Source organism: Saimiri boliviensis, chromosome 8 (genome assembly GCF_048565385.1).
Source record: "Saimiri boliviensis isolate mSaiBol1 chromosome 8, mSaiBol1.pri, whole genome shotgun sequence".
Classification (NCBI taxonomy): domain Eukaryota; kingdom Metazoa; phylum Chordata; class Mammalia; order Primates; family Cebidae; genus Saimiri; species Saimiri boliviensis.
Genome location: NC_133456.1, coordinates 114,720,353 through 114,744,861, shown reverse-complemented (window position 1 = coordinate 114,744,861; position 24,509 = coordinate 114,720,353). Strand labels below are relative to the sequence as shown.

The following is a 24,509-nucleotide window of genomic DNA, read 5'->3' as shown; positions in this document are numbered from 1 at the left end:
GCAGGCTGCTCCATACTCATCTCCGCGCCCTCACCTCCTGTTAGGCCAGCTCTTCCAGCGTCCCCTTACACAGGATCTGTGTTCCCTTCATGGTTTGGCCTGTGTGTTTTTCTACCCGGGACGTCCGCCCTCTCTCAGTTCTGTCCTCACTGTGCCCTACTTTTCCACTTTGAGAACTCTCCTTCACCACTCACCTCGCACCCTTCCTCCAGGAAGCCCTCCCTGACTTTTTAGGCAGAGTTGGAGCCTCATGCTGGGCGCTTCCACAGCAGAAACTGTCCCACCACAGCCGTTGCTTGTGGTCATGTCTGTTTGCCAGCAGCCCTCGAGGCACGTCCTTAGTTCTCAGCTGCTGGGGCCGGGCAGGGTGTGCTTGCAGCCTGGAGGGGGTGCTCAGGAAGAGGCTGTCCACACGACGAGTCCTGTCCATAAGGTTACATACAGCACTGCTTCCTGTGAAGGAGTTGAGCTGGGGCTGTGCTGGATGCCTAGAGAGCAAGATACAGACTCAAAGAGGCTTAGGGTGTGGATGGAACCCCCCCTCCCACCTGTATACAATCACCTGAAAAGGTGCAGACAAGTCTTTAAGGTAGTCCAGGAGATAAATGCTCCAAGGACAGCAAGGGAGGGAGGTTAGTAGGTAGACAGAGAGTTGGGCAGGGAGCAGACAGAGACAAAGGGGGTTCCTGGTTCTCTGGAGATCTGGGTGGCGGGGTGGCAGGAAGGCATGTTTTGGGAGAAAAGCAGATCAACTGCAGGGGTGGAGAGAGAGGGAGGGAAAAGGTTGCTTGAGGCCCCACTGTAGAGGACCTCCCGGAAGCCTAAGGAGGTTGAACTTGGTCTTGGCGGCAGGAGGGAGCCGGTGATTGTTTTTGAGCGGGGGAAGAATAGAACCAAAGTACTGTTTTAGGAAGATGACAGTGTGTAGTATATGGGAACAGGGGAAGCTGGGGGAAGAGATGGGGAGTGAGGGCCTGCGGTCCAGGTGCCGTGTTTAGAGTTGAATCTGCACAGAGACAGTAGGCACTGAAAGAACATAGATTATGTGAGTCGAGATTTGGGGACTAACCAGGTGTGGAGATGGGAGCGGCTTGAAGAGGCAAGTTCCAGTAGAAGGAGTCATTAGTCCTTACAAGGTGGTCCTTGTAAGCCTGTATTTTTTTTTTTTTTCTTTCTGACCTCTCTGAGCTTCAGTTTCCTTTTCTGTAAAGTAAGGGGCTTGGATCTCTGTGATTCATTCTGGTCTCCTGGCACACATCTGGTTCCTTCATGCCAGTGACTCGGCCTGTTTACCAGGAGAAGCAGACATCCTGACCTTTCCCATCCAGCCTTACAGCCTAGTTTATCAGTCCAGGACAGGAGTTCTCAGAAGAGTCCTCTCCGGTAAACAATAAACAGGCTCTGTTCCGTCTGCCTCATGGTGGCTCCACACCTGCCCAGCCACGTCACACTGGCAGGCAGGGGACGCAGACATCGGCTCAAGTTCTGTGGGGTGAGAGATTCTGTGGCCCAGGCTGACCTGGGCTTGGAGGCCTGGAGCTGCCTGCGGCCCCCACTGGGAAAACTGGGAGCTGGGGCTTGCCTGTCGGGCATGTTTCTGTTTCTGTGGCACTGGGCCTGCTGCCCCTGGACTGTGGAGACCCAGTGACCAGTGCAGAGTGAGAGCCGGGGTTGGGGGACCAGTGTGTGGGAAAGTGTGTTCTGGTGGTTCCGGCCCTGTGGGCTCTGTGCAGTGATCCTGCAGCTCTGCTGGGGGAAGCTCCGGGGTCCCTGTGCGTGGAAGAACCCTGGGCCTCAGGAATAGCTTCTGCTTTCTTTTCTTTTTTTGAGACAGTCTCACTCTGTCATGCAGGCTGGAGTGCAGTGGCATGATATCAGCTCACTGTAACCTCCACCTCCCGGGTTCAAGTGATTCTCCTGCCTCAGCCTCCCAAGTAGCTGAGATTACAAGGACCCGCCACCATGCCCAGGTAATTTTTGCATTTTTATTAGAGATGAGGTTTCACCATGTTGGCCAGATTGGTCTCAATTTCTTGACCTCAAGTGATCCTGTCTTCTGCCTCCCACAGTGCTGGGATTATGGGCATGAGCCACCATGCCCGGCCTGCTGTTTCTTTTCTCTCAAAATTAAATTGTCCTCAGCTTCTCTCCTCAAACCTCAGTTTTACCTCCTCTTTGGTTCCCATGCACAAGTAGGATACTGTGGTCATTTCAGTGGCCATCATGACCAGGAAGTTGTGAGAGTGTATCTCTCAGTCTTGCTCCATCCCTCTCTCTCCTCTCCCTCCTTTCTGTCACGGTGATTTGGGGCACTTTCAGGTACACAGAGTGTCGAGGTTGCAGTAAACATCCTGATGCCGGAGCGCTTGGTGTGCCCGGCACAGACTGCAGTGTTCGTAGGTGGGAACTCATCCGAGCGTGGGGACCACAGTGCTGTTGTCATCCCTGCGTGACAGATGGCACAGCTGGGGCACCGCAGGCACTAACTCGCCCAGATCTCTCGCTGACCAGCGTGAGGGCTGCAACAGGAACCTGGCCGTCTGGCTCCAGGGCCTGGCTCTTATCCAGGAACAGTGTTGTTCTTATTTGTGTAGATCAACAGAGTCACTAGAGAGAAAGAAAAAAACCCAAACCAAGTAAGCCCCCCCCTCAAAAAGCTTAGCATGGGAACCCACTTCTGCATTTGGTGGTGTTCATAAAAGAGGCTGCCCAAATGGTCAATAAGCATAGAAAGCGAGTCAGCCTCCCTAATTATCTAAGAGATGCAAATTAGAGCCACAGTGAGCTAAAACTCTACGCCTGTTTTAGTCAGAGTGGCTAACAAGAAAAAGACCACATGTTGGTGAGACTGTGGCTCACAGGAACTCTCAAATTGGAGAAGAAATCCATATAATCATCTTGGCAGCGTTAACAGAGCCAAGCATTTGCACACAGGAGGCCAGAAGCCCATGCCTTGGCGTAGCTGCCTGCACTAAAGGTACATAGAAGAATGTTCACTGCAGCACCCCAAAGGGTGGGAGCTCCAAAGCAGAAAGGATGCAGTGTTCCATCAACATGGATAAATAAAGTGTGGTGTTTGTGCAGTGGAGCGCTACAGGATGACGAAGAACCAACTATTGCAGGAAGGGGCACAGCAGAAGAATCTTACGGGAAAATGCTGAGGGAAGGAAACCAGGCCGAGAAGAACTGATAGAAAGTTCAAGACCCTGCAGATTATCTGTACTGGATGTCAAGACACGGGTTCCCGTGGGGTGGTGATGGCAGGGGCATGGGGGCTTCTGTAGTGACCTGGTTGATGGTTGGGGTTGCAGAGGCATGCTTTCCTGTGAGATTGTCGAGCTGTGCATTTTGTATGTATGTTATACTTCTTATTTACCTATTTAATTATGTAAGAGATGGGGTCTCCTGTTGACCAGGTTGGAGTGCAGTGGGGCTGTCACTGCTCACTGCGGCCTTGAATCCTGGGCTCAAGTGATCCACCCACTCAGCTTCCCAAACAGCTGGGACCATAAGTGTGTGCCATCATGCCTGGCTAAGTTTTAACTTCTTTGTTGTCCAGGCTGATCTTGAACCCCTGGGCTCCAGAGATCCTCCTGCCTTGGCCACCTAAAGCACTGGGATTACAGACTTGCACCACTGTGCCCCGCCTCCATGTTATTTCAATAATATGTTTATTTGAAAAGTGACATGGATGCCAGGAAACCTGGGTGCTAGTCCTGGCTGCCCCTAACTTGTGAGTGACTCAAGCTGTCTCCGGTTCCACTTTCTGGAAGACTGACGGCTTGGACTAGCTCGTGGTTTTCAGATCTGTCCTAACCACAGAACCGTCTCTTCCAACAAGTCCTTACCTGCAATCTGAACATAAAATGCTACCTGGTGGGACTCACGAGTGAGTTCTGGATAGGAGAGGAGACAGCTGTCACTGGGCTCCAGGGTGCAGGTGGCAGCGCCCAACTTGCCGCTCCTGCCCGTTGTGGGAGATGAGCTGCTTGCGCTGGGGCCTGACCTCCCAGGCTGGCCTCTGGGATCCTGTGGCTCTGGGCTTTCCTGGTCATGCATCTTTTTCTCTTCTCTCTTCTCTCTTCTCTCTTCTCTCTTCTCCCTTCTCCCTTCTCTCCTCTCCTCTCCTCTCCTCTCCTCTCCCCTCTCCCCTCTCCCCTCTCCCCTCTCCCCTCTCCCCTCTCCCCTCTCCCCTCTCCCCTCTCCCCTCTCCCCTCTCCCCTCTCCCCCCTCCCCCCTCCCCCCTCCCCCTCCCCCCTCCCCCCTCCCCTCTCCCCCCTCCCCTCTCCCCCTCCCCTCTCCCCCCTCCCCTCTCCCCCTCCCCTCTCCCCCTCCCCTCTCCCCTCTCCCCCTCCCCTCTCCCCCTCCCCTCTCCCCTCTCCCCCTCCCCTCTCCCCTCTCCCCTCTCCCCTCTCCCCTCCTGTCCTCCCCTCCTGTCCTCCCCTCCCCTCCCCTCCTCTTTCCTCTTTCCTCTTTCCTTTTTTTCTTTCTCTCTCTCTCTCTCTTTCTTTTTCTTTCTTCTTTCTTTCTTTCCTTTTTGCCAGTGAGACAGAGTTTCACTCTTGTTGCCCAGGCTGGAGTGCAATGGTATAGTCTCGGCTCACTGCACCCTCCGCCTCCCGGGTTCAAGTGATTCTCCTGCCTCAGTCTCCGACGTAGCCGGGATTACAGGCGCCTGCCACCATGCCCAGCTAATTTTTGTTTTGTATTTAGTACAGTTGGGGTTTCACCATGTTAGTCAGGCTGGTTTCGAATTCCTGACCTCAGGTGATCCACCCTTTACAGCCTCCCAAAGTGCTGGGATTACAGGCGTGTGCTACCCTGCCTGGCCAGGACATTTCTGATGGAGGGATGAGGTGGGGAACTTGGGAAATGGTGTATGGCACTGACAGCCTGGAACACGTGGGGTGAATACACTGGGGGCAGACTCCTGAGGTGGGCATGTGGGTGTGAGTGGTCACCTGAGGTGTGGACATCATGAGGGTGGCTGTCGAGAGGGTGGATGCTGGTCCAGAGCTGGCGTTGAAGACCCTGGTCGTAGGAGAGCCAAGGCGCCCAAGGAGGCCCCCAGGCTGCAGATGCCGGTTTGGCCCCAGCCTTGGTGGTGACAGGACCTTTGGGAATCTGAAGCCCAGTGACCCCGGGCTGTGGGGAGTGGGTGAGCTTTTGCTGCCCAGCGTCTCTGCCCCAGCTTTGGTCCTGTCCGTGATGCTGGGCACGTGCTGGCCTGCATAACGTCGTTCATTCCTCCTCCACTCACCCACCCGACCGCTGCGTGGGGCACCCCTGTCATGTGCCAGGCTGGTTCCAGGGTCCATAAGCAACAGAAACAAAAATGCCCCATCCCTTTGGGGAGACACGACCAGAAACAAGAGAACGGCAAAGGAGGCGTAGGACAAGGGGCGTGATACAGGCTTAGGGGAAATGCAGGCAGGAGAGGAGGCTGCAAGCTCGGGCGTGAGGAAGGCCTGGCTCAGAGGGATCTCCGGTCAAGGTCACGACAGGGAGGTGAAGCCGCTGACCTGGAGCTGCAGAAGAGCTTCCTGGAGTGGACAGAGCCCACCCCTCAGGTTCCCTCCTGCCCTCCCTTGGTGCCTGCCGTGGGCCAGAGATGGGAGCAGCCGGGCATCATTTTCCCGGGGCCAGGGTGGACGTTTTGGCATCGAATTGATCTGAAAGGATTTGCTGCTGTCAGAACCACCCCATCACATGCAGGCACGGACTGGGAGGGATTGGAAGGCAGAGGGCCCGGGTGTGTCCAGCCCTGCCTGCCCCTTGGCCTCAGCGGGCGTGAACCCTTCTGGTTCTGGAAAATGGCCTGGCCAAGCCGTGAGGCAGCGCAAAGGTCCCTACGCTGGAAGCCTGACTGCCTTGGGAAGTGGCCCCATCCCAGTTCCCGTCTCACTACCAGCCACCACCTCCCCAGCACCAGGTCCTCGGCAGGTGATTTCATCTCTGGGGCAGCTTTCTCATCTCTGGAAGAGCAGTACTGTCTCCCTGGTGTTCTAAAAATGAAATCTGTTCCAAGTGCCCAACACAGGGCCTGCTATATTCAGTAAAAGGGAGCTGGTGATTTTCACTTAACAGTTGAGAAGAAAAACAGTGAACACTTCTTGAGCTCTGTTTATCTGCCTTGTTTTACTGGAGGAGAAAGTGGGGCACAGAGAAATTAAGTTATTGGTTCGAGGTCACACAGCGTGTGAGTCGGAAAGGAGGGGGCAGCTGCAATTTGAACCTGGCAGTCTGGCTTCCCTCCCCGGGAGGAGCGGTGGATGAAGATGAAGGCGGCAAGAGCTTGAACTCATGTTCGCTGCGCTGCTTTTGAGCCACACAAATCTGAATAAGGGATTCCTCAAAATCCTTTATTCCCTCTTGAAGTTTTGTGATCATTGGTCAGTTAACAGCGTGTTCCCTTCTGTGCTGAACAACCCCAGCTGCAAGGGGCAGGAACGGAGCGAGGGGAGGCTGTAAAATAGACCCTTCAGGGCCAGGTGCAGTGACTCAACACCTGTAATGCTGTACTTGGGGAGGCCGACGCAGGCGCATTATGAGGTCAGGAGATCGAGACCATCCTGGCCAACATGGTGAAACCTCTTCTCTACCAAAAATAAAAATAGCTGGGTGTGGTGGCACATGCCTGTGATCCCAGGTACTCGGGTGGCTGAGGCAGGAGCATCACTTGAACCTGGGAGTTGGAGATTGCAGTGACCTGAGATTGAGCCACTGCACTCCAGTCTGGCCGCAGAGCGAGATTCCATCTCAAAAAAAAAAAAAAAAAAAAAAAAAAATCACTCAGGTGGTTCCCCAGTGACCCCCGCCCCCGGGAATGAACAGAAGGGTTTCTCTGCTGCCGTGGGATGTTACCGTCCACCAGGGTTGTCAGAGGACAGGTGTGGGGGCCCAGGAGGACTGCAGGCAAGCGGGCAGAAGAGGACGAACCCATCTCCCTCGGCTGTTGTGGGCTGTGTTGCACGATAAACCAAGGTGGCAAGGCTGTGGCAGCTGAGATGGAAGGGAACCTTGTTTACTGAGCATGCAGATGCCAGGATTGTAGGACATTCTGCCAGGCACAGAAACCACAAGAGCTGGCCTCGCCCAAAGGCTGCTGGCTTCAAAACGGGAAGTGAGTGGTTGTTCCCAGGTGGTAAGTAGTGAGATGACTGTTGAGCCTCCAGAGGGACACCCAAGCATGTGACTAACTCTAGACCAGTAGCAGCCACTGACAAATGCTTGGTGAGATCCAGCTCAGTGATAGGATCCAGGTGATAGTCAGGTCCTGAGTTGAAGTGGCTGGACTTGTGGATTCAGCCATTTACAGTAACCAGCTTTGAACATGTCTATAGGCCAGGCCCGGTGGTCACGCCTATAATCCCAGCACTTTGGGAGGCTGAGGCAGGAGGATTGCTGGAGCCCAGGAGTTGTGAGTGGCTGGGCAACGTAGTAAGACCCTGTCTCTAAAAAAAGACTCTAATTGGCATTATTTGCATTATTTTAATGAATGGCTGGATGGATGGACAAACGAATGGTTGCTTTGCAAGACAGTGTGAACCTCAGGTTCCAGAGTCAAGCTTAACGCAATCAGATTGAGGGGGACAATGTAATGTTTTTTCCTAACACAAACAACAGGCTCATTGTACAAAGGACAGGAAAATATGAGGAAAGAGATAAATTCATAATTACGTAACAGAATAGCCTTTGTTAACATCTCAGGTTTTTTCTCGTTTTTTCTTTTCTTTCCTTTGGTTTTGTTGTTTTGTTTTGTTTTTTGACAGTCTCCCTCTTTTGCCCAGGCTGGGGTACAGCGGCTCAATCGTGACTCTCTGCAGCAATCCTCCTGCCTCAGCCTCCTGAGTAGCTGAAACTACAGGTGTGTACCACCACACCTGGCTAATTTTTAAATGTTTTGTAGAGATAGGGTACATGGGATCTTGCTGTGTTGCCCAGGCTGGTCTCAAACTCCTGGCTTTAAGCAGTCCTCTCACCTCCGCGTTCCAAAGTGCTGAGATTACAGGTGGGAGCTACCGTGCCCTAGCTTATTTTCAGTATAGCTTATCATCAATGTATGCAATTCTGTGTTCCGATTACTTTACTTTTAATGACCCAAACTGAGATGTTCTACTCTGTATTAGTTCTCTGGCAAGAAGCAGAATTATGGAATATGTTCCTAAAACTAAGATGTATCCTGATCACATGACAGAGGCTAATACATCTTTAAAAGATAAGTTTGGAAGTGAAACAGACTAGAACAGTTATTTGTCACATCCATGTTCTATTTATTTTCATTTTTATTTAGTTTTTAGAGACAGAGTCTGGCTCTGTTGCTCAGGCTGGAGTACAGTGGTGCAATCATAGTACACTGTAACCTCAAACTCCTGGGCTCAAGCGATCCTCCCACCTCAGCCTCCTGAGCAGCTAGGACTACAGATGTGTGCCATTACACCTGACTAATATTTCAAAAAAAATTGTTGTAGAGATAAAGTCTTGCTATGTTGGCCATGCTGGTTTCAAACTCCTGGCCTTGAGTAGTCCTCTCGTCTCAGCCTCAGCAGCTGGGATTGTAGTCATGAGCCACTGCACCCAGCCCATGCCCATGTTTACGTCAGCGTTGTTCACAATAACAAAGAGGTGAGAGCAACCCAGGTTCCATGGAGAGATGAACACATAAGCAAAATATGGCTCAGTCACAGCAGAATATTATGCAGCCTTAAAAGGGAGGACATGTTGACATGTGCTACAAAATAGGTCAGCCCTGAAGACAGTGATCTGAAATAAGCTAGACATAACCAGGCAAATACTATATGATTCCACTCATATGAGGTCTCTAGAATAATCACACTCAGAGAGACAGAAAGTAGGATGGAGGTGGCCGGGGCCTGGGGAGGGAGAGAGGGGAGCTGGTGTTTAAATTGGGACACAGTTTCAATTGGGGAAGATGGGAAAATTCTGGGGCTGAATGGTGGCGATGGCTGCACAACTCTGCACGTGGTTATGCCCCGAACTGTGCGCCCGATGAGCAAGGTGAACACTTGTGTGTATGTTTTGCTACAGTAAAAAAGCAAAGGGTAAGAGTTGGAGCTGAGGTCCGTGGCTTCTGTCTTCCTCAGTCTTGGTGGATTCTTTCTTCCTGTCTCCCCAAGTTTTCCCTCGAATCCCTCACCAGGCTTCTCTGGGCGAAGACCAGCCTGCTTCTCACCACCCCCTTCTCTCTTGCCTCTGCATCCCCCCAGCATTCACACACTTGCACGCACGCACATCCCCCCTTGAGGTTTAGATTTGGGGGTCTGGGTAGAGGAGGGTCTGAGCTGGGAGACCTCTCCATTGCAGCAACAAACGTGTCACAAACAAGTTGTCCTGCAAAAAAGACTCATCTGGGGTGGAGGCCGGGAAGGACCTGGCCCCCGTGCCCCTGGCAGCCTTTCCATCCCTCGGCCGAGTTGGCTGGGGGAATGAGGGGCCTCCGAAGTCTCAGGCAAACCCCTTCCCTAGACTGCCCAGGCCAGGAGTCCATGCCAGCATTCTGTGTTTCATCGAAAGTCCAAAGCTACCAGCAGAGCAGTAGGCCCTGAGCGGGAGAGCTGGAATGTGGCCTTGGGGCTGCAGGCTGGCCCCTGCCAGGCACGTCTCCCGGCATCAGGCCCTGTCCCCTTCTAGTCTTTTGCTCCACCAGGCTGAGAATCGGAGCCTGGGTGTGGGGACAGGGGGAGCTGGAGGAGGGGGCAGGACCGCCCGATGCTTCCCTATCTTAGCTGGGCGACTTCCAAATGCAGTGAAGTTCGCCATCCAGTCTAGTGTCCGGGGCCAGGGCAGGAGGGCAGAGGGCTGAGCCAGACAGGGCAGTGCCCTTCCTAGCCCCCCAGAGTCCTTACTTGCTTCACAGAGTGTTAGCTGGAAGGGCCATTGGGCCCCACAGACCCGCCTGTTGCCACAGGTTCCGAACATGGATGGGGCGGTGCCCAGCAGGGTCTCTGGCTCCAGAACACACTGCACAGCCATGCCTGGCACCCTCCCCAGCCTCATGCCTAGGACACTTGGTCTTCTGTGTCACACCTCTGTTCTCCCCAGGACTGTAGGGGATTTTCTCTGGAAAATACCTAGTAGTTGAGTGTCCTAAGAATTTATCTAATCTTATTTAGAAAATCCACCCAGTTCTTCATTCTCAAAAACAAAACAAAACAAACACAAAGAACTTTAACAGCTTCGGAATGGGGAGAAAAGGCCACAGGCACAGCATGATGCCAACTTCAGGGCTGGCTTATTCTAGAATCTAGACTATTATTTTTTTGCTCACATGTTATCTCTAAAACACCACCAGCTCCACTAGGATTGTGTTTATTGATCGCTTCCCATGCACCTGTGTCTCACAAGGAATAGAATGCTTGCAGTCTGGTGCCCTAGCCCCAGCCTGAAGCTGGCACCATGTAGGTGGTCGTGAAAACGAATCAGGGTGCGATGCACTTTGGGAGGCCGAGGTGAGTGAGTCACCTGAGGTCCGGGGTTTGAGACCAGCCTGGTCAAAAACAACAAAAAACTATATAGTTTTGAAAACTGGAATCTTTACATGACAGGCATGAGCATCACTGGAGAAGCTATTTAATTTGTATTTTCTTCTATTTTTGAGACAGAATCTCACTCTGTTGCCCAGACAGGAGTGCAGTGGCACTGTCTTGGCTCACTGCAGCCTCCACTTTTTGGGTTCAAGTGATCCTCCTACCTCAGCCTCTCGAGTAGCTAGGATCATAGATGCCTGCTGCCACGCCTGGCTAATTTTTGTACTTTTAGTAGAGACAGGATTTCACCATGTTGGCTAGGCTAGTCTTGAACTTCTGAGCTCAGGTGATCTGCCCGCCTCCCAAAGTGCTAGGATTATAGGTGTGAGCTACCCCACCTGGTCTGGAGAAGATTTTTAAATATTGCACAGGCAGAAGCCGCATCCTGGCAGTTCTGATTTAATTGGTATGGGATGAGGTTGACACAATGGGTAGTTTTAAAGTTTCTTGGTGATTCTTTTTAAAAATTTTCTATTTTTTGAGATAGAGTCTTGCTCTTGTTGCCCAGACTGGAGTGCAATTGTATGATCTTGGCTCACTGCAACCTCTGCCTCCCAGGTTCAAGCAACTCTCCTGCCTCAGCCTCCTGAGTAACTGGGATTACAGGCTCCACCACAACGCCTGGTTAATTTTTATATTTTTAGTACAGACAGGGTTTCACCACGTTGGCCAGGCTGGTCTCAAACTCCTGACCTCAGGTGATCTGCCTGCGTCGGCCTCCCACCAAAGTGCTGGAATTACAGGTATGAGTCACTGTGCCCAGCTTTTTTTTTTTTTTTTTTTTTTCCAGAGAGGGGTTCTTGCTTTTTTGTCCAGGCTGGTCCCAAACTCCTGGGTTCAAATGATCCTCCCGTCTTGGCCTCCCGCAGTGTTGAGATTACAGGCATGAGCCAGTGTGCCCGGCCTCCCTCATGGCTCTTATGTGCCACGGGTGTTGGAAACCATTAATCTCCGTCAGGATCAGGCTTAGTTATCAGCTTTGCATGTTCACTCTTTTTCTCCCCCCAGATTATTTAGCAAATGAGACTGGATCTCAATTTATTGAAACCCAGACACAGAAACCCTGATTTAAATAACCAGGAGAACTTGTTTCTATTTTCCACAAGGACACTAGAGGAAGCAGCACTCAAGTGACCAGAGCACACCCCTTGAGGGCTTCTCTGACCTTGAGACACATCCCTATCTGCCCACAAGGACTCAGTTCTTTCCCTGCTCTTCTCCTTTGATCCCTCTGCTGGGGGTGGATTACAGAAAGAACTGCTGGCTTCCTCTGTAATCTCTTTACAAGGCCCCTTGGGGTGGGCTGTTCCCAGCTGGGTCGCTCATCTGCTTACTCACAGTGTCAGGAGGGTTAGCCACTAAGCCGTTTATCAGTCATTGATAACTTCACGTGAGGGTCACATTCTATTCTGAAAACACGTTTTGATAAGGACAGAACACACTTGGACACAGGCCACCTCGGGGGTAAGGAGACGGCAGAGGGACACCAGGGTCTCCCACTGGCTCACCTCTGGTCTAGCCCCCTTCCACGGGATGCCGCCAGACCTGTGGTCCAGCCAGGGGCTCAGCCGGGTCACCGCCTGGCACTCATGCCCTCACCCAGTTAGATCAGATCAGTATTTCCTCCCCTTCTCTATTTTTTTTTGAGCTGGAGTTTGCTCTTGTAGGCGACGCCAGAGTGTAATGGTGAGCTCTGGGTTCACTACAGCCTCCGCCTCATGGTTCAAGTGATTGTCCTGCCTCAGCCTCCCTAGTAGCTGGAATTACAGGTGCCCACCACCATGTCGAGATCATTTTTGTATTTTTACAAGAGATGGGGTTTCACCATGCTGGCTAGACTGGTCTCAAACTCCTGACCTTAGGTGATCCACCGGCCTCAGCCTCCCAAAGTGCTGGGATTATAGGCGTGAGCCACTGCGCCCAGCCCCCTCCTCTAATTTTAAGAACTCAAACCCCTCTCCCAGTGGTATGAAGTCTTCCTGATTGGGAAAAGCAGGAAACTTGGTGGCCCCAGTAGAACTGCTGGTGACCACCTGGCTGTCGGAGATGCGGTGAGGTCAGAATAGGAAGGCGTTTGGTGGTGTTTTTGGTGGCATGTGATAGAAAAATCATTAGATAAAAAACTTTTGGTTTTTATTATTAATATGCTAATTAGAAAGTTAGCATTAGAATTTTAATGATATTCATAATATACTTATTAGGGGTGATTTTGGCTATAAGTAACTGGATACTGGACCAGCAATGGTTTAACCCCACAGAACTAACCACACGACCACATCATGATGCATCCTCAGCAGAGCAGGTACATGGGTCCAGTGATGACTCGTTCCTGTGCATGGAAGAGAAGATAACTTTTTCTGAAATCGGGGGTCTCTGTCTTTTTCCCCCTATTAGCTAGTCAGGGTTCATTCAGCTGAGAAGTGTGAAGTGGTCATAGGTTTAGCAATGAACAGTGCACCACATGAAGTGAAATTCACCTTCACCTTTCTATCTTTTGTAATTATGACATATTTAGTTACCAAGGGAAACTTAATTTTTCACGGATTATTTCAAGAATGGCATTGTGTGTGTGTGCTGGAGAGTAAATGTGTAAACATCATGGTCTTGTCTGGCTGCAAGGCCTAGTACCTTTTCTCCTAAAAATTGTTTCAATTTTTGTAGAGACAGGGTCTTGCTATGCTGCCCAGGCTGGTCTCAAACTCCCAGCTTCAAACGTTCCTCCCACCTCAGCCTCCCATAATGCTGGGATTGCAGGCATGAGCCACTGCACCCAGCCCTTTTTCATTCTTTTTATAATAAAAGGCTATCTTTTAGAAGGTGCTTGTTGAAAAAGTATGTTATAGGAAGAAGACACTGTGGCTGGGACTGCTAACGTCCCCCCAACATCCATTCTCCCCTGCGTCCCCAGGCATTTGCCCAGCTGAGAAGCTATGTCACCTCCCGGCATTTGCAGGGAGGTGTGCTGCCATTACTGAAGCCAGCCGGGGAGACCAGTGTGGAAATGAGGTATGGACTTCTGGAAAGTTGTCTCAAAAGTGAAAAGGCGGCTGGGTACGGTGGCTCACACCTGTAATCCCAGCTCTTTGGGAGGCTGAGGTGGGAGGATCACTGAAGGCCAGGAGTTCTAGACCAGCCTGGCCAACATGATGAAACCCCATCGCTACTAAAAAAAAAAGAAAAAAAGCCTGGTGTGGTGGCAGGTGCCTGTAATCTCAGCTACTTGGGAGGCTGAGGCAGGAGAATCACTTGAACCTGGGAGGTGGAGGTTGCAGTGAGCTGAGATTGTGCTATTTTACTCCAGCCTGGGCGACAGAACAATACTCCGTCTAAAAAAGAAGACAAGAAAAGGCAAGTGCCTTGTCCTATCTCACTTCCTCTTACTGCCAGTAGTAGCATGGTATTTAAATGGGGTAATAGATGCGGTGTGGCTTATATTACGCTGTCTCATGTACGGGAAGGGGTGAGATGGGAGAAGTTGAGGCAACTACACTAGGCTGCGATTCTACAAATTACTCATTTCACCTGTGGCAGGTCTTTCATTTTCAGCAAATGGAAAGTCAGATTTAATGTATTTGTCATTATCTTTCAGCATTGTTTTTTGAAATATTAGTGATGTCTTGATTCATTATTTAAAATCAGAATTTTTAGCTGTCATCATCTAAGATGGGTTTAAAAAAAGGTAAGAATTTTGATCAGAAGTATGCGTCTTCCAAAACTGAGGATCATCATTTTGAGGTGAATGTGCAGAATTATTACCATTTATGCTTCTCATGAACTTTAACATTTTAGAGTTTTAGCTGTTTTTTTTTTTTTTTTTTTTTTTTTTGAGACGGAGTTTCGCTCTTGTTACCCAGGCTGGAGTGCAATGGCGCAATCTCGGCTCACCACAACCTCCGCCTCCCGGGTTCAGGCAATTCTCCTGCCTCAGCCTCCTGAGTAGCTTGGATTACAGGCATATGCCACCATGCCCAGCTACTTTTTTTTTTTTTTGTATTTTTAGTAGAGATGGGGTTTCACCATGTTGACCAGGATGGTCTCGATCTCTTGACCTTGTGATCCACCCGCCTCGGCCTCCCAAAGTGCTGGGATTACAGGCTTGAGCCACCGCGCCCGGCCAAGTTTTAGCTGTTTTGAAATGATTCCAGACTTACAGAAAAGTTGCAAAAATAGTGCCGCAGGCCGGGCGCAGTGGCTCAAGCCTGTAATCCCAGCACTTTGGGAGGCCGAGGCGGGTGGATCATGAGGTCAAGAGATCGAGACCAACCTGGTCAACATCGTGAAACCCTGTCTCTACTAAAAATACAAAAAATTAGCTGGGCATGGCGGCGCGTGCCTGTAATCCCAGCTACCCAGGAGGTTGAGGCAGGAGAATTGCCTGAACCCAGGAGGCGGAGGTTGCGGTGAGCCGATATCGCGCCATTGCACTCCAGCCTGGGAAAACAAGAGCGAAACTCTGTCTCAAAAAAAAAAAAAAAAAAAAAAAAGTAGTGCCGTGTTCCCATAGTACCTTCACCCAGATTCTGCAAGTGTTAACATTTTACTCCATTTATCATTCTGTCTCCATTTCTATCTGTCTATCTATCTTCCCACCCATCTATCCATTTACTTACCTACAAATTATATATACATATATATACATGTCTCATCTATTTATAAAGAGGAAGAGAGAATATATATATATATGTAGATATGTGAGTGTGTATGTGTGTGTGTGTGTGTGTGTGTGTGTGTATCTGAAGACAGGAATACATGTCACACCCAGCTCATATTTTTTTCTGAACCATTTGAGAGTTAAATGCAGACATGATGCCCCTTTGCCCCTAAATACTTCAGGGTATATTTCCTCAAAACAAGCAAAGTATCATGATTGAAATCAAGAAATCAACACGGATGCAGGTCTGTTATCTAATATGCAAACTTAAAGCCTCACCAGTTTTCCCACTACTGCTCTTTTTCTTTAGCAGAATCAAGAGCAACATTTGGAGTGACCCAAGGTTTTACCCTGGCTCACAAGCCTTTCATTGAGTGTGTCCTCACTCTTTCATTTCTGTCATGGACTTTGTATTTTTGAAAAGTGCAGGCACTGATTATTTAAACCTCTTTTAAAAAGAAGTTTAAAATGCAATAAAAATGTATAACACAAAATTTACCATCTTAATCATTTTTAAATGTACAGTTCAGTAGTGTTAGGTATATTCACATCGTTGTGCAATAGCTCTCTAAAACTTTTTTGTCTTATAAAACTGAAACTCTGCACCCAGTAAACAACAATTCATAATTTCCCCGACCCCTGCCCCTGACGTCCACCGTTCTTTCTGTTTCGAATCTATTGTAGTGAACTTGTAAAAGCGGAATCATATGGTGTTTTTCTTTCCATATCTGGCCTGCTTCGCTTAGCATAATGTCTTTAAGGTTGACCTCTGGGGTAGCCTGTGACAAATTTCCTTCCTTTTTAAGGCTAATATTCCATTGTCTGTAAATTCCACGTTTGGCTCATCCATTCATCTGTCGGTGAACACGTTGGTTGCTTTGCCTCTTTGCTATTTTGAATAATGCTGCAGTGAACACAGGTGTGCACGTGTCTTCAAGAGTCAGGTCACTTATTTTTTGGAATATCCCACAACATGGGTGCATCTGTTGCTTCTTTCTAATTAGCTTTAGGATCTGTATGTTTGGCAGGGATGCCTGAAAAGTAGTGATGTGCCTGGCATAGACTGGTGAGGTTAACCTTTTTTGTTGTTTTTTGAGACAGTCTTGCTCTGTCACCTAGGCTGAGTGCAGTGGTGCAATCTCTATTCACTGCAACCTCCACCTCCAAGGTTCAAGCGCTTCTCCTGCCTCAGCCTCCTGAGTAGCTGGGACTACAGGCATGTGCCACCAAGCCCAGTTAATTTTTGTATTTTTAGTAGAGATGGGGTTTGACCATGTTGGCCAGGCTGGTCTCAAACTCCTGAGCTCAGTGATCTGCCTGCCTCCCAAAGCACTGCAATTACAGGCATAAGCCACCAATGCCCAGCCTGAGGGTAATCTTATCACTTGCTTAAGGATGGTGCCCGCCAGTTTTCTCTACTGTATGGTCACTTTTCAGTTCCTTTGTGATAAGTAAGGATTTCGTGGTGAGATATTTTGAATGTCTGCAAATACCATTTTTTTTTTTTAGACAGAGTCTCGCTCTGTCACCAGGCTGGAGTGCAGTGGTGCGATCTCGGCTCACGGCAACCTCTGCCTCCTGGGTTCAAGCAATTCTACTGCCTCAGCCTCCCGAGTAGCTGGGATTACAGGTGCCCACCACCATGCCTGGCTAATTTTTGTATTTTTAGTAGAGACGGGGTTTCACCATGTTGGCCACGCTGGTCATAAACTCCTGGCCTCAAGTGATCCACCTACCTTGCGCTTTCAGAGTGCTGGGATTACAGGCATGAGCCACTGTGCCCGGCTGCAAATATCTTGTTTGTTATCAAGCTTCCACCCACTTGGTGATTCTTGTATGAAACAATTACTCCTGCAGTGATTACCCAGGCATGACCTACAGATTCCATCATTTCTTCTACACTCATTTGTTGGCATTCTACTCTAAGGAAAAGCTTTCCCATCTCCTGCACTTATTCATTCATTCATTTTATGCACAGTTGAGAGGGTTCATGGGTTCCTGTGTTTCTCTGGGTTATAGTCTATTACTATCATTCATTTTGTTGTTCACATTGTACAGGATTTTTGGTGCAGTGGCTCACGCCTGTAATCCAGCACTTTGGGAGGCTGAGGTGGGGGGATTGCTTGAGGCTGGGAATTTGAGACCAACCTGGGCAATATAGTGAGACCCTATCTAAAAAAAAAAGAAAAAAAATCCACAACAAAACAGATTTTACCAGATTTGGCCAGTGAGAACCCTTTAGAATAGGCTCATGTCTTTCTTGACATATCTACATTGTCTTCCCATTAACTTCTATTTCAACATCAGGGTTTTCTGTGCTTCCTGTTTCTATTTATTTTGGAGTTAGGGTCTTGCTATGTCACCCAGGCTGGAGTGCAGTGGTGTAATCTTAGCTCAGTGAAACCTCTGCCTCCCCCATTCAAGGAATTCTGGTGCCTCAGCCTCCTGAGTAGCTGGATTATAGGCACCCACCAACACACCCAGCTAATTTTTATACTTTTTGTAGAGACAGAGTTTCTCCATATTGGCCAGGCTGGTCTCAAACTCTGGGCTTAAGCGGTCCTCCCACTTCGGCCTCTGAAAGTGCTGGGATTACAGGAGTGAGCCACCACACCCAGGTAGCTTCCTGTCTTTATTTTAATTTTTTTAAATTTATTATTTATTTATTTATTTATTTATTTATTTATTTATTTTTTGGCATAAAGACAAGCTTTATTGAGCCCCTCAGCACTAGTTCTCTTTCTCCTGCACAGTCTTGGTTCCCCGGAGACGTCCAGTCCGACGGGCAGCAATGAGACCCACTTTGCGGCCAGCAGGGGCATCTCTGCGGATGGTGGAGGGCTTGCCAATGTGCTGGTGGTTGCCACCACCAAAAGGATGCTCCACAGGATTCATGGCCACACCCCGTACTCGTGGCCAGCAGTTCCTCTTTGCCTTGTATTTGTGGTAGGCCCGGCCAGCCTTCAAGATGGGTTTGTCAATTCGGCCACCTCCAGCCACCACACCAACCACAGCTCTGTTGGCTGAGGAGATAACCTTCTTGGAGCCAGAGGGCAGCTTCACACGGGTCTTCTTGGTCTCAGGATTGTGAGAGATAACGGTGGCATAGTTCCCTGATGCCCGGGCCAGCTTGCCACGGTCTCCAGGCTTCTCCTCCAGGCAGCACACGATCGTACCCTCGGGCATGGTGCCCACAGGGAGCACATTGCCAATGTTGAGCTGTGCCTTCTTGCCGCAATACACAAACTGGCCCGTATGAATGCCCTCGGCGGCAATGAACAGCTCCGTCCGCTTCTTAAACTGGTACGGGTCCCGGAAGACCACCTTGGCGAGAGGCGCGCCGCGGCCCGGGTCGTGGATGATGTCCTTCACGATGCCCTTGATGTCGCCGTGCCGCTCGGCGAAGTCCACTGCGCGCAGGCGCGCGGCGCCCTTACGGTGCTTCACGTGCGCGCGGAACACAGACCCGGCACCCTTCCGCTGTCCACGGATTACGCGGCCCATGGCGACGGGTCCTGCTCCCGAGCGTGGCCGAAAGAGCTTATTTATTTATTTTTGAGATGGAGTCTCACTCTGTCACCCAGGCTGGAGTGCAGTGGCACAATCTCAGGTCACTGCAACCTCTGTCTCCCAGGTTAAAGCAATTCTCTGCCTCAGCCTCCTGAGTACCTGGGATTACAGGTTTATGCCATCACACCCAGGTAAGGTAATTTTTTTGTATTTTTAGTAGAGATGGTGTTTCACCATATTGGCCAGGCTGGTCTTGAACTCCTGACTTCATAATCTACCCACCTTGGCTTCCCAAAGTACTGGCATTATAGGCGTGAGCCACTGCCCAGCCCGTCTTTAAACAGTGACCAATTATGGGTACACATGGCATACTAAATAACAAAGATTAAATCTATTTCAAGCTGTCAAGTGGCCAAACACCAAAGGCTGCCACAGAAAAATTATTTAAAGATATATTCGTTAAAAAATACATTGATTGATTAAGAAATTAGCAATTAAAACATAACTATTTCTACTTGGGGTGTGAATCCCATATCACATTCTGAATTCCCACCAGCAGGGACCTCTCAAGACCCACTGCATGCCCAGGTTCTTGACAAAGGAATGCCCTACGCAGTCTAGGGCTCCTAGCCCCCAGACTACCCAAGTTGGTCAAATGTATGCCTAAATGCTGGATCAGCAGTTTCACTTAATACAGCAGTTCTAGACTCAGAGACTTTTACACAGAGGTGAACCCTGAGATCATTCTGAACTTGAGGTGCGGGACAGCGTTTTGTGTAGTCACGGAGTTGCTGAGAGGCAGAGCTGGGATGGGGGCTTGGGCGCCCCCCCAGAATCACAGGATCCTTAATGTGCAGGGCTAGTCAGAGGCCAGCGCGTTTGATTTGCAGCTGTTGGGGAAGTCCCTCTGGAATGTCTCTGATGGGCAGGCATCGGGCTGCTACATTTGCCATCTCTCTGGCTCACTGCTGTCCACTGTACAGGGAAGGTGTCTCCTTCTACCTGCAAATCAGATCTGGTTTCCGTTCACACGAGCAATGGGATGCAAGACAACTCCGTGGACTCGTCAGTGGCTCTCACCTCCTCTCACAGCCTCGTTCTTTCTCCCTGTCTCACTCATTGGTTTCTTTTTTTGAGATGGAGTTTCGTTCTGTCACCAGGCTAAAGTGCAGTGGCACAATCTCGGCTCACTGCAACCTCTGCCTCATGGGTTCAAGAGATTCTCCTGCCTCAGCCTCTTGAGTAGCTGGGATTATAGGCACGCACCACCATGCCCTGCTAATTTTTGCATTTTTAGTAGAGACAGGGTTTCACCATGTTGGCCAGGCTGGTCTCGATCTCTTGACCTCATGATCCTCCCACCTCCACCTCCTGAAGTACTGGGATTACACCGCGCCTGCCCTCCCTGTCATGCGCTTTAGCTGTTTCTCACAGGGATGGTTTCCAGTTGGCTCGGACACCCTGGTCACTGTTCCTTGGGGGTAGGTGAGTTTATGAAGACCAAACTGGATATGAGCAAAAGCACTCTTGAAAAAACTATATTCAACCAATCCCTAGATGAGCATTTTTTTAACTGTCTAGGCCCACCTCAGATGTCTGAATAGATTTCCTCTGATCAGTGACATTTCCCAACAGACAGACACACACACACACACACACACACACACACGCGCACACACACACACTACTTCTTGAGGAGGAGTACACAGAAGGGAACACGATCCAGTCTTGACACTGGCGATTATAGACCATCGCATTCTCTCATCTGAACCCTACACATGGATCCAGCCCAAGTGGGATGTTTCTTAACATCTCAGCAGCCTGCATTGCTATCCAAAAGCTGCGTGGTTTTTTTTTTTTTTGGTTTGATTTGGCTCTATTTTTAGAATGTTTTCTACTGGGAGAAGGAAGAAATATGAGGGAACAGAGCAGGGAGAGGTGCCAGCTATCGCCAGCCTAGGGTTGCTCCACAGCATGCGTCTACATGGCAGTCATGGGCTGGCCATGCTACACACAGCCTGGCCCCGGCGGGTCACCTGGCCGTGCTTCCCATACCCAGCGGAACGTGGTCTGGGTTCCAGTTTCTGTTCTCCCCAGTCCTGAGTTAGGAAACTCAGTGGTTTGGACATTGACTCTTCCCCTCACTCTGTGTGTGTGTGTGTGTGTGTGTGTGTGTGTGTGTTGCGGGATGGCCATGATCTGCTGGGGAAACCAGTGGGTGAAAATCCAATCACAGAGCAGCCAAAATCAGAGGGAATCTATTCAGACATCTGGGATGGACCCGCAACTTACAAAAAATGCTCGTTGAGGGATTGGTTAACCTAACACGTTACAGTTTTTCCAAAAGTGCTTTTCTTCATACCCAATTTGGTCTTCATAATGACCTCTTGAGCGAGATGGGGTTGCGATTCTCATTCTACAGATAATTTTACCGTGAATGGCCGGCCATCCATCTCAGAGCCCTGTGGTTCCTGGAGATGTATGGAGGCTGCTTCCAGCTCATGATGTGAGTCAGTACTCACTCCTATTTAGGATTATATACTGAGGTTGGACATGGTAGCTGACGCCTGTAATGCCAGCCCTTTGAAATGCAGGAGAATTGCTTGAGGCCCGGAGTTTGAGGCCAGCCTGCGCAACATAATGAGACCTTTGTCTCTACAAAAACAAAATATAAAAATTAGCTGAGTGTAGTGGTATGTGCCCATAATCCCAGATACTCAGAAGGCTGAAGTGGGAGGACAGTTTGAGCCCACAGACCCTAGGCTGCACTGGAGTTGTATGATTGCACCACTGCGCTGAAGCCTGGGCAAATCAGCCAGACCCTGTCTCAGCAAAACAAACAAAACAAAACAAAACAGAAAAGGATTATATATCGATGAGCTGAATCATTGCAAATGTAAACATTCATTCATCAAGCAAGCATATACTGAACACCTTCCCCGTGTTGGACACTGTGGTAGGGTCTGGTGATTCAAAGATGAACAGCTGCCCCTGTTTCTAAGGTGCTTATAGTCTGGTGATTACGCCCGGGTTTCTATTAATATTTGTATTTCATTGAGAACAATAGGAACCACTGGTCTCTGCCGCTTGGGAAGTGGGAGAGAGGCTTAGACAGATAAGGTATAGAGAGGGTCAGAACCTGCATTGAGGTTCTAACTCCAAAGCCATGTCCCCAGCCACACACCACACAGTGTCTTGCCTTCCCATTCCTATTGGATAAGTTTTGGAGATAAGACAAGCCTGGCTGATCGTGGCTGAGTCTGTAAACCTCATTATGCAGAGGTAACCTGGAATTGCTTCTTGAGTCCCTGCTTATTTGGTCTTGACATCACAAGATGAATTCCCTCTTTAGTGAATTGCACAGACTTGAAAACTATGCTTCTGCTGCTCTAAAGTCCAGGAGTGCGTTCCTTAGCCTGAAGGATGCGCGTTTTAATGGGATGTGACAGCTGCTTTCAAACATTTGAGGGCGAGCAACTGCTGTTGGAGGGGGTGCAGGGCTTGTCCCATGTCCAGCAACAGGAGGGTATGTTCCAATACAAGGGGGGGGGATGTTCCAGGAAAATCCGCTCGGCTCTATATGAGCAAATGTCTTTCCAGCCAGTAGCGCCGTCTAATAATGGAGCAAACAGCTTGGAGCCAAAGAGCCAGAGGTTTAAGCTGAGGATGCCAGGACTCTTCAAGGGCTTTGTGGATTCAGTGGGAAGCTGGGCTGGAGTGACCACCTGATTTGTCCCTTTGCACAGTTTGTCTGGTGCTGCACATAGAGGATTTTACTTTCTTTAGAGAGATGAAGGGCGTAGAACACCAATACTCTTCTTATGGCAAAGGTAGGATTCTGCTCCTGTTCCTTTTTCCTTCCTTCCTTTCTTTCTTTCTTTCTTTTCTTCTTTCCTTCCTTCCTTCCTTCCTTCCTTCCTTCCTTCCTTCCTTTCTTTCCTCCTTTCTTTCTTTTCTTTTCCTTTCTTTCTCTCTTTCTCCCTTCCTCCCTTCCTCCCTTCCTCCCTTCCTCCCTTCCTCTCTTTCTCTCTTTCTTTCTTTCTTTTCTTCTTTTCTTCTTTGTCTTGCTCTATCACCCAGGCTGGAATGCAGTGGCACAATCTTGGCTCACTGCAACCTCCATGTCCTGAGTTCAAGTGATTCTCCTGCCTAAGCCTCCAGAGTAGCTGGGATTACAGGCACCTGCCACCACACCTGGTTAATTTTTGTATTTTTAGTAGAGACGGGGTTTCACCATGTTGGCCAGGCTGGTCTTGAACTCCTGAGCTCAAGTGATCTGCCTGCCTCAGCCTCCCAAAGTGCTAGGATTACAGGCGTGAGACACTGTGCCCCGCCTCCTGTTCTTTTCCATTTACGATTTGGGAGAAGGTGTTGTCAGGGTCATAGAAGACACTTAGACAGGAGACATGGCGTGGGTGGTTTAGGAATTAGTAGTGGCCATGTTTCCCTAACCCCAGTGGGGCTTTGCCCAGGGCTCTTCCATCATTTTATCTGGGCCTCATACACGTCTAGAGTTTTCTTTGTCTTGTTGTATTTGGGTGTGCCAAGTACAGTCACTGAGAAATTGTCTGGCAAGAAACAAAGCTACTCAAGTTCTAGGTCAAATTTCCAGGGCTTAGCATGGAAAGAAGTAAGGTCTGGGTGTCCAAGGGCCCCCGCAACCCCAGCACACCTCCTGGGTGGCTGGCCACGTCTGCATGGGTCACTGCCACCCAGAACTCAGACTTTGCTTTGGAATTTGGTTTTGGCGGTGCACCCAGGGAGACTGAGTCACCAACCAAACTGGTAAGAGAACGCAGATAAACGTGGTTTGCTTCTGGTGGATTACAACTGCCAGCAGAGAGTATTTAGGGGGCCTCCCTGCAGAATTCTCTTGGAGGAGATGGTAGGTGGGAGTTAGAGGCTGTTGTGTATGGTGAGGCCGAGAAGGGAGAATTTGGGCTGCTGTCCTGGCTGCTCTGGCAGAGCCTGACACGTGAGTTTCTCAGTCCGTTTTACATCCACTTGTTCCCACGGCAGATGGTGATCTCTGGGGAGGCGAGAACCCTTACTACTTACTGGATGCGGTTGCAGGTGCCAACAGCCTGCTCTTTTTCTACTCTGTCCCGCCCCTTGTTTTCAAGCCTCTGAGAGGAATTTTCCAAAATCAAGCTTTCTGGCTCGCCTTCCTCTTTTGCTTTCATAAGGATAAGGATAAACACTATTTGGGGGAGAGGGCGGGAGAGGTTGAGCGCCAAGGCCGTGAGACAGTGTGGGCAGCGTGCTGCCTCATGAGCTCACCTTTTTTTTGTTGTTGTTTTTGAGACAGGGTCTCGATCTGTTGTCCAGGCTGGAGTGCTCTGGTGCAGTCACAACTCACTGCAGCCTCCACCTCCCAGGTTCAAGTGTTTTTTCCACCTCAGCCTCCCAAGTAGCTGGGACCACAGGTGCCTGCCTGCCACCACACCGGCTAATTTTTTTGGTATTATTTTTTGTACAGATGGTGTATTAGCCAGGGTTCTCTAGAGGGACAAAACTATTAGGATATATACATCTATCCTATCCTATACATCTATCCTATAGATGTATACATCCTATTCTGTCCCTCTAGAGAACCCTGACTATCAAGGGTTATATAAAGATATAAAGGGAGTTTATTAAGGAGTATTAACTCACACAGTCACAAGGTGAGGTCCATAATAGGCCATCTGCAAGCTGAGGAGCAATGAAGCCAGTCCAAATTCCAAAACCTCAAAAGCGAGAAGCCAACAGGGTAGCCTTCAGTCTCTGGCCGAAGGTCCCAGAGTCCCAAAGCTGAATAC

The 24,509-nt window shown here is 49.6% G+C and overlaps 2 protein-coding genes across 5 annotated transcripts in view; one reads left to right on the top strand and one right to left on the bottom strand.

The window, feature by feature from the left end:
* PFKFB3 (6-phosphofructo-2-kinase/fructose-2,6-biphosphatase 3) overlaps positions 1-24,509 on the top strand; it is a 259,701-nt gene that overhangs the window by 20,865 nt on the left and 214,327 nt on the right. The gene's annotated exons all lie outside the window — the stretch shown is intronic.
* Positions 17,877-18,732, bottom strand: LOC104651127 (large ribosomal subunit protein uL2-like). The gene has a single exon (XM_039478658.2). The coding sequence runs from the start codon at positions 18,700-18,702 to the stop codon at positions 17,929-17,931; it is 774 nt and encodes a 257-aa protein (XP_039334592.1). The 5' UTR covers positions 18,703-18,732; the 3' UTR covers positions 17,877-17,928.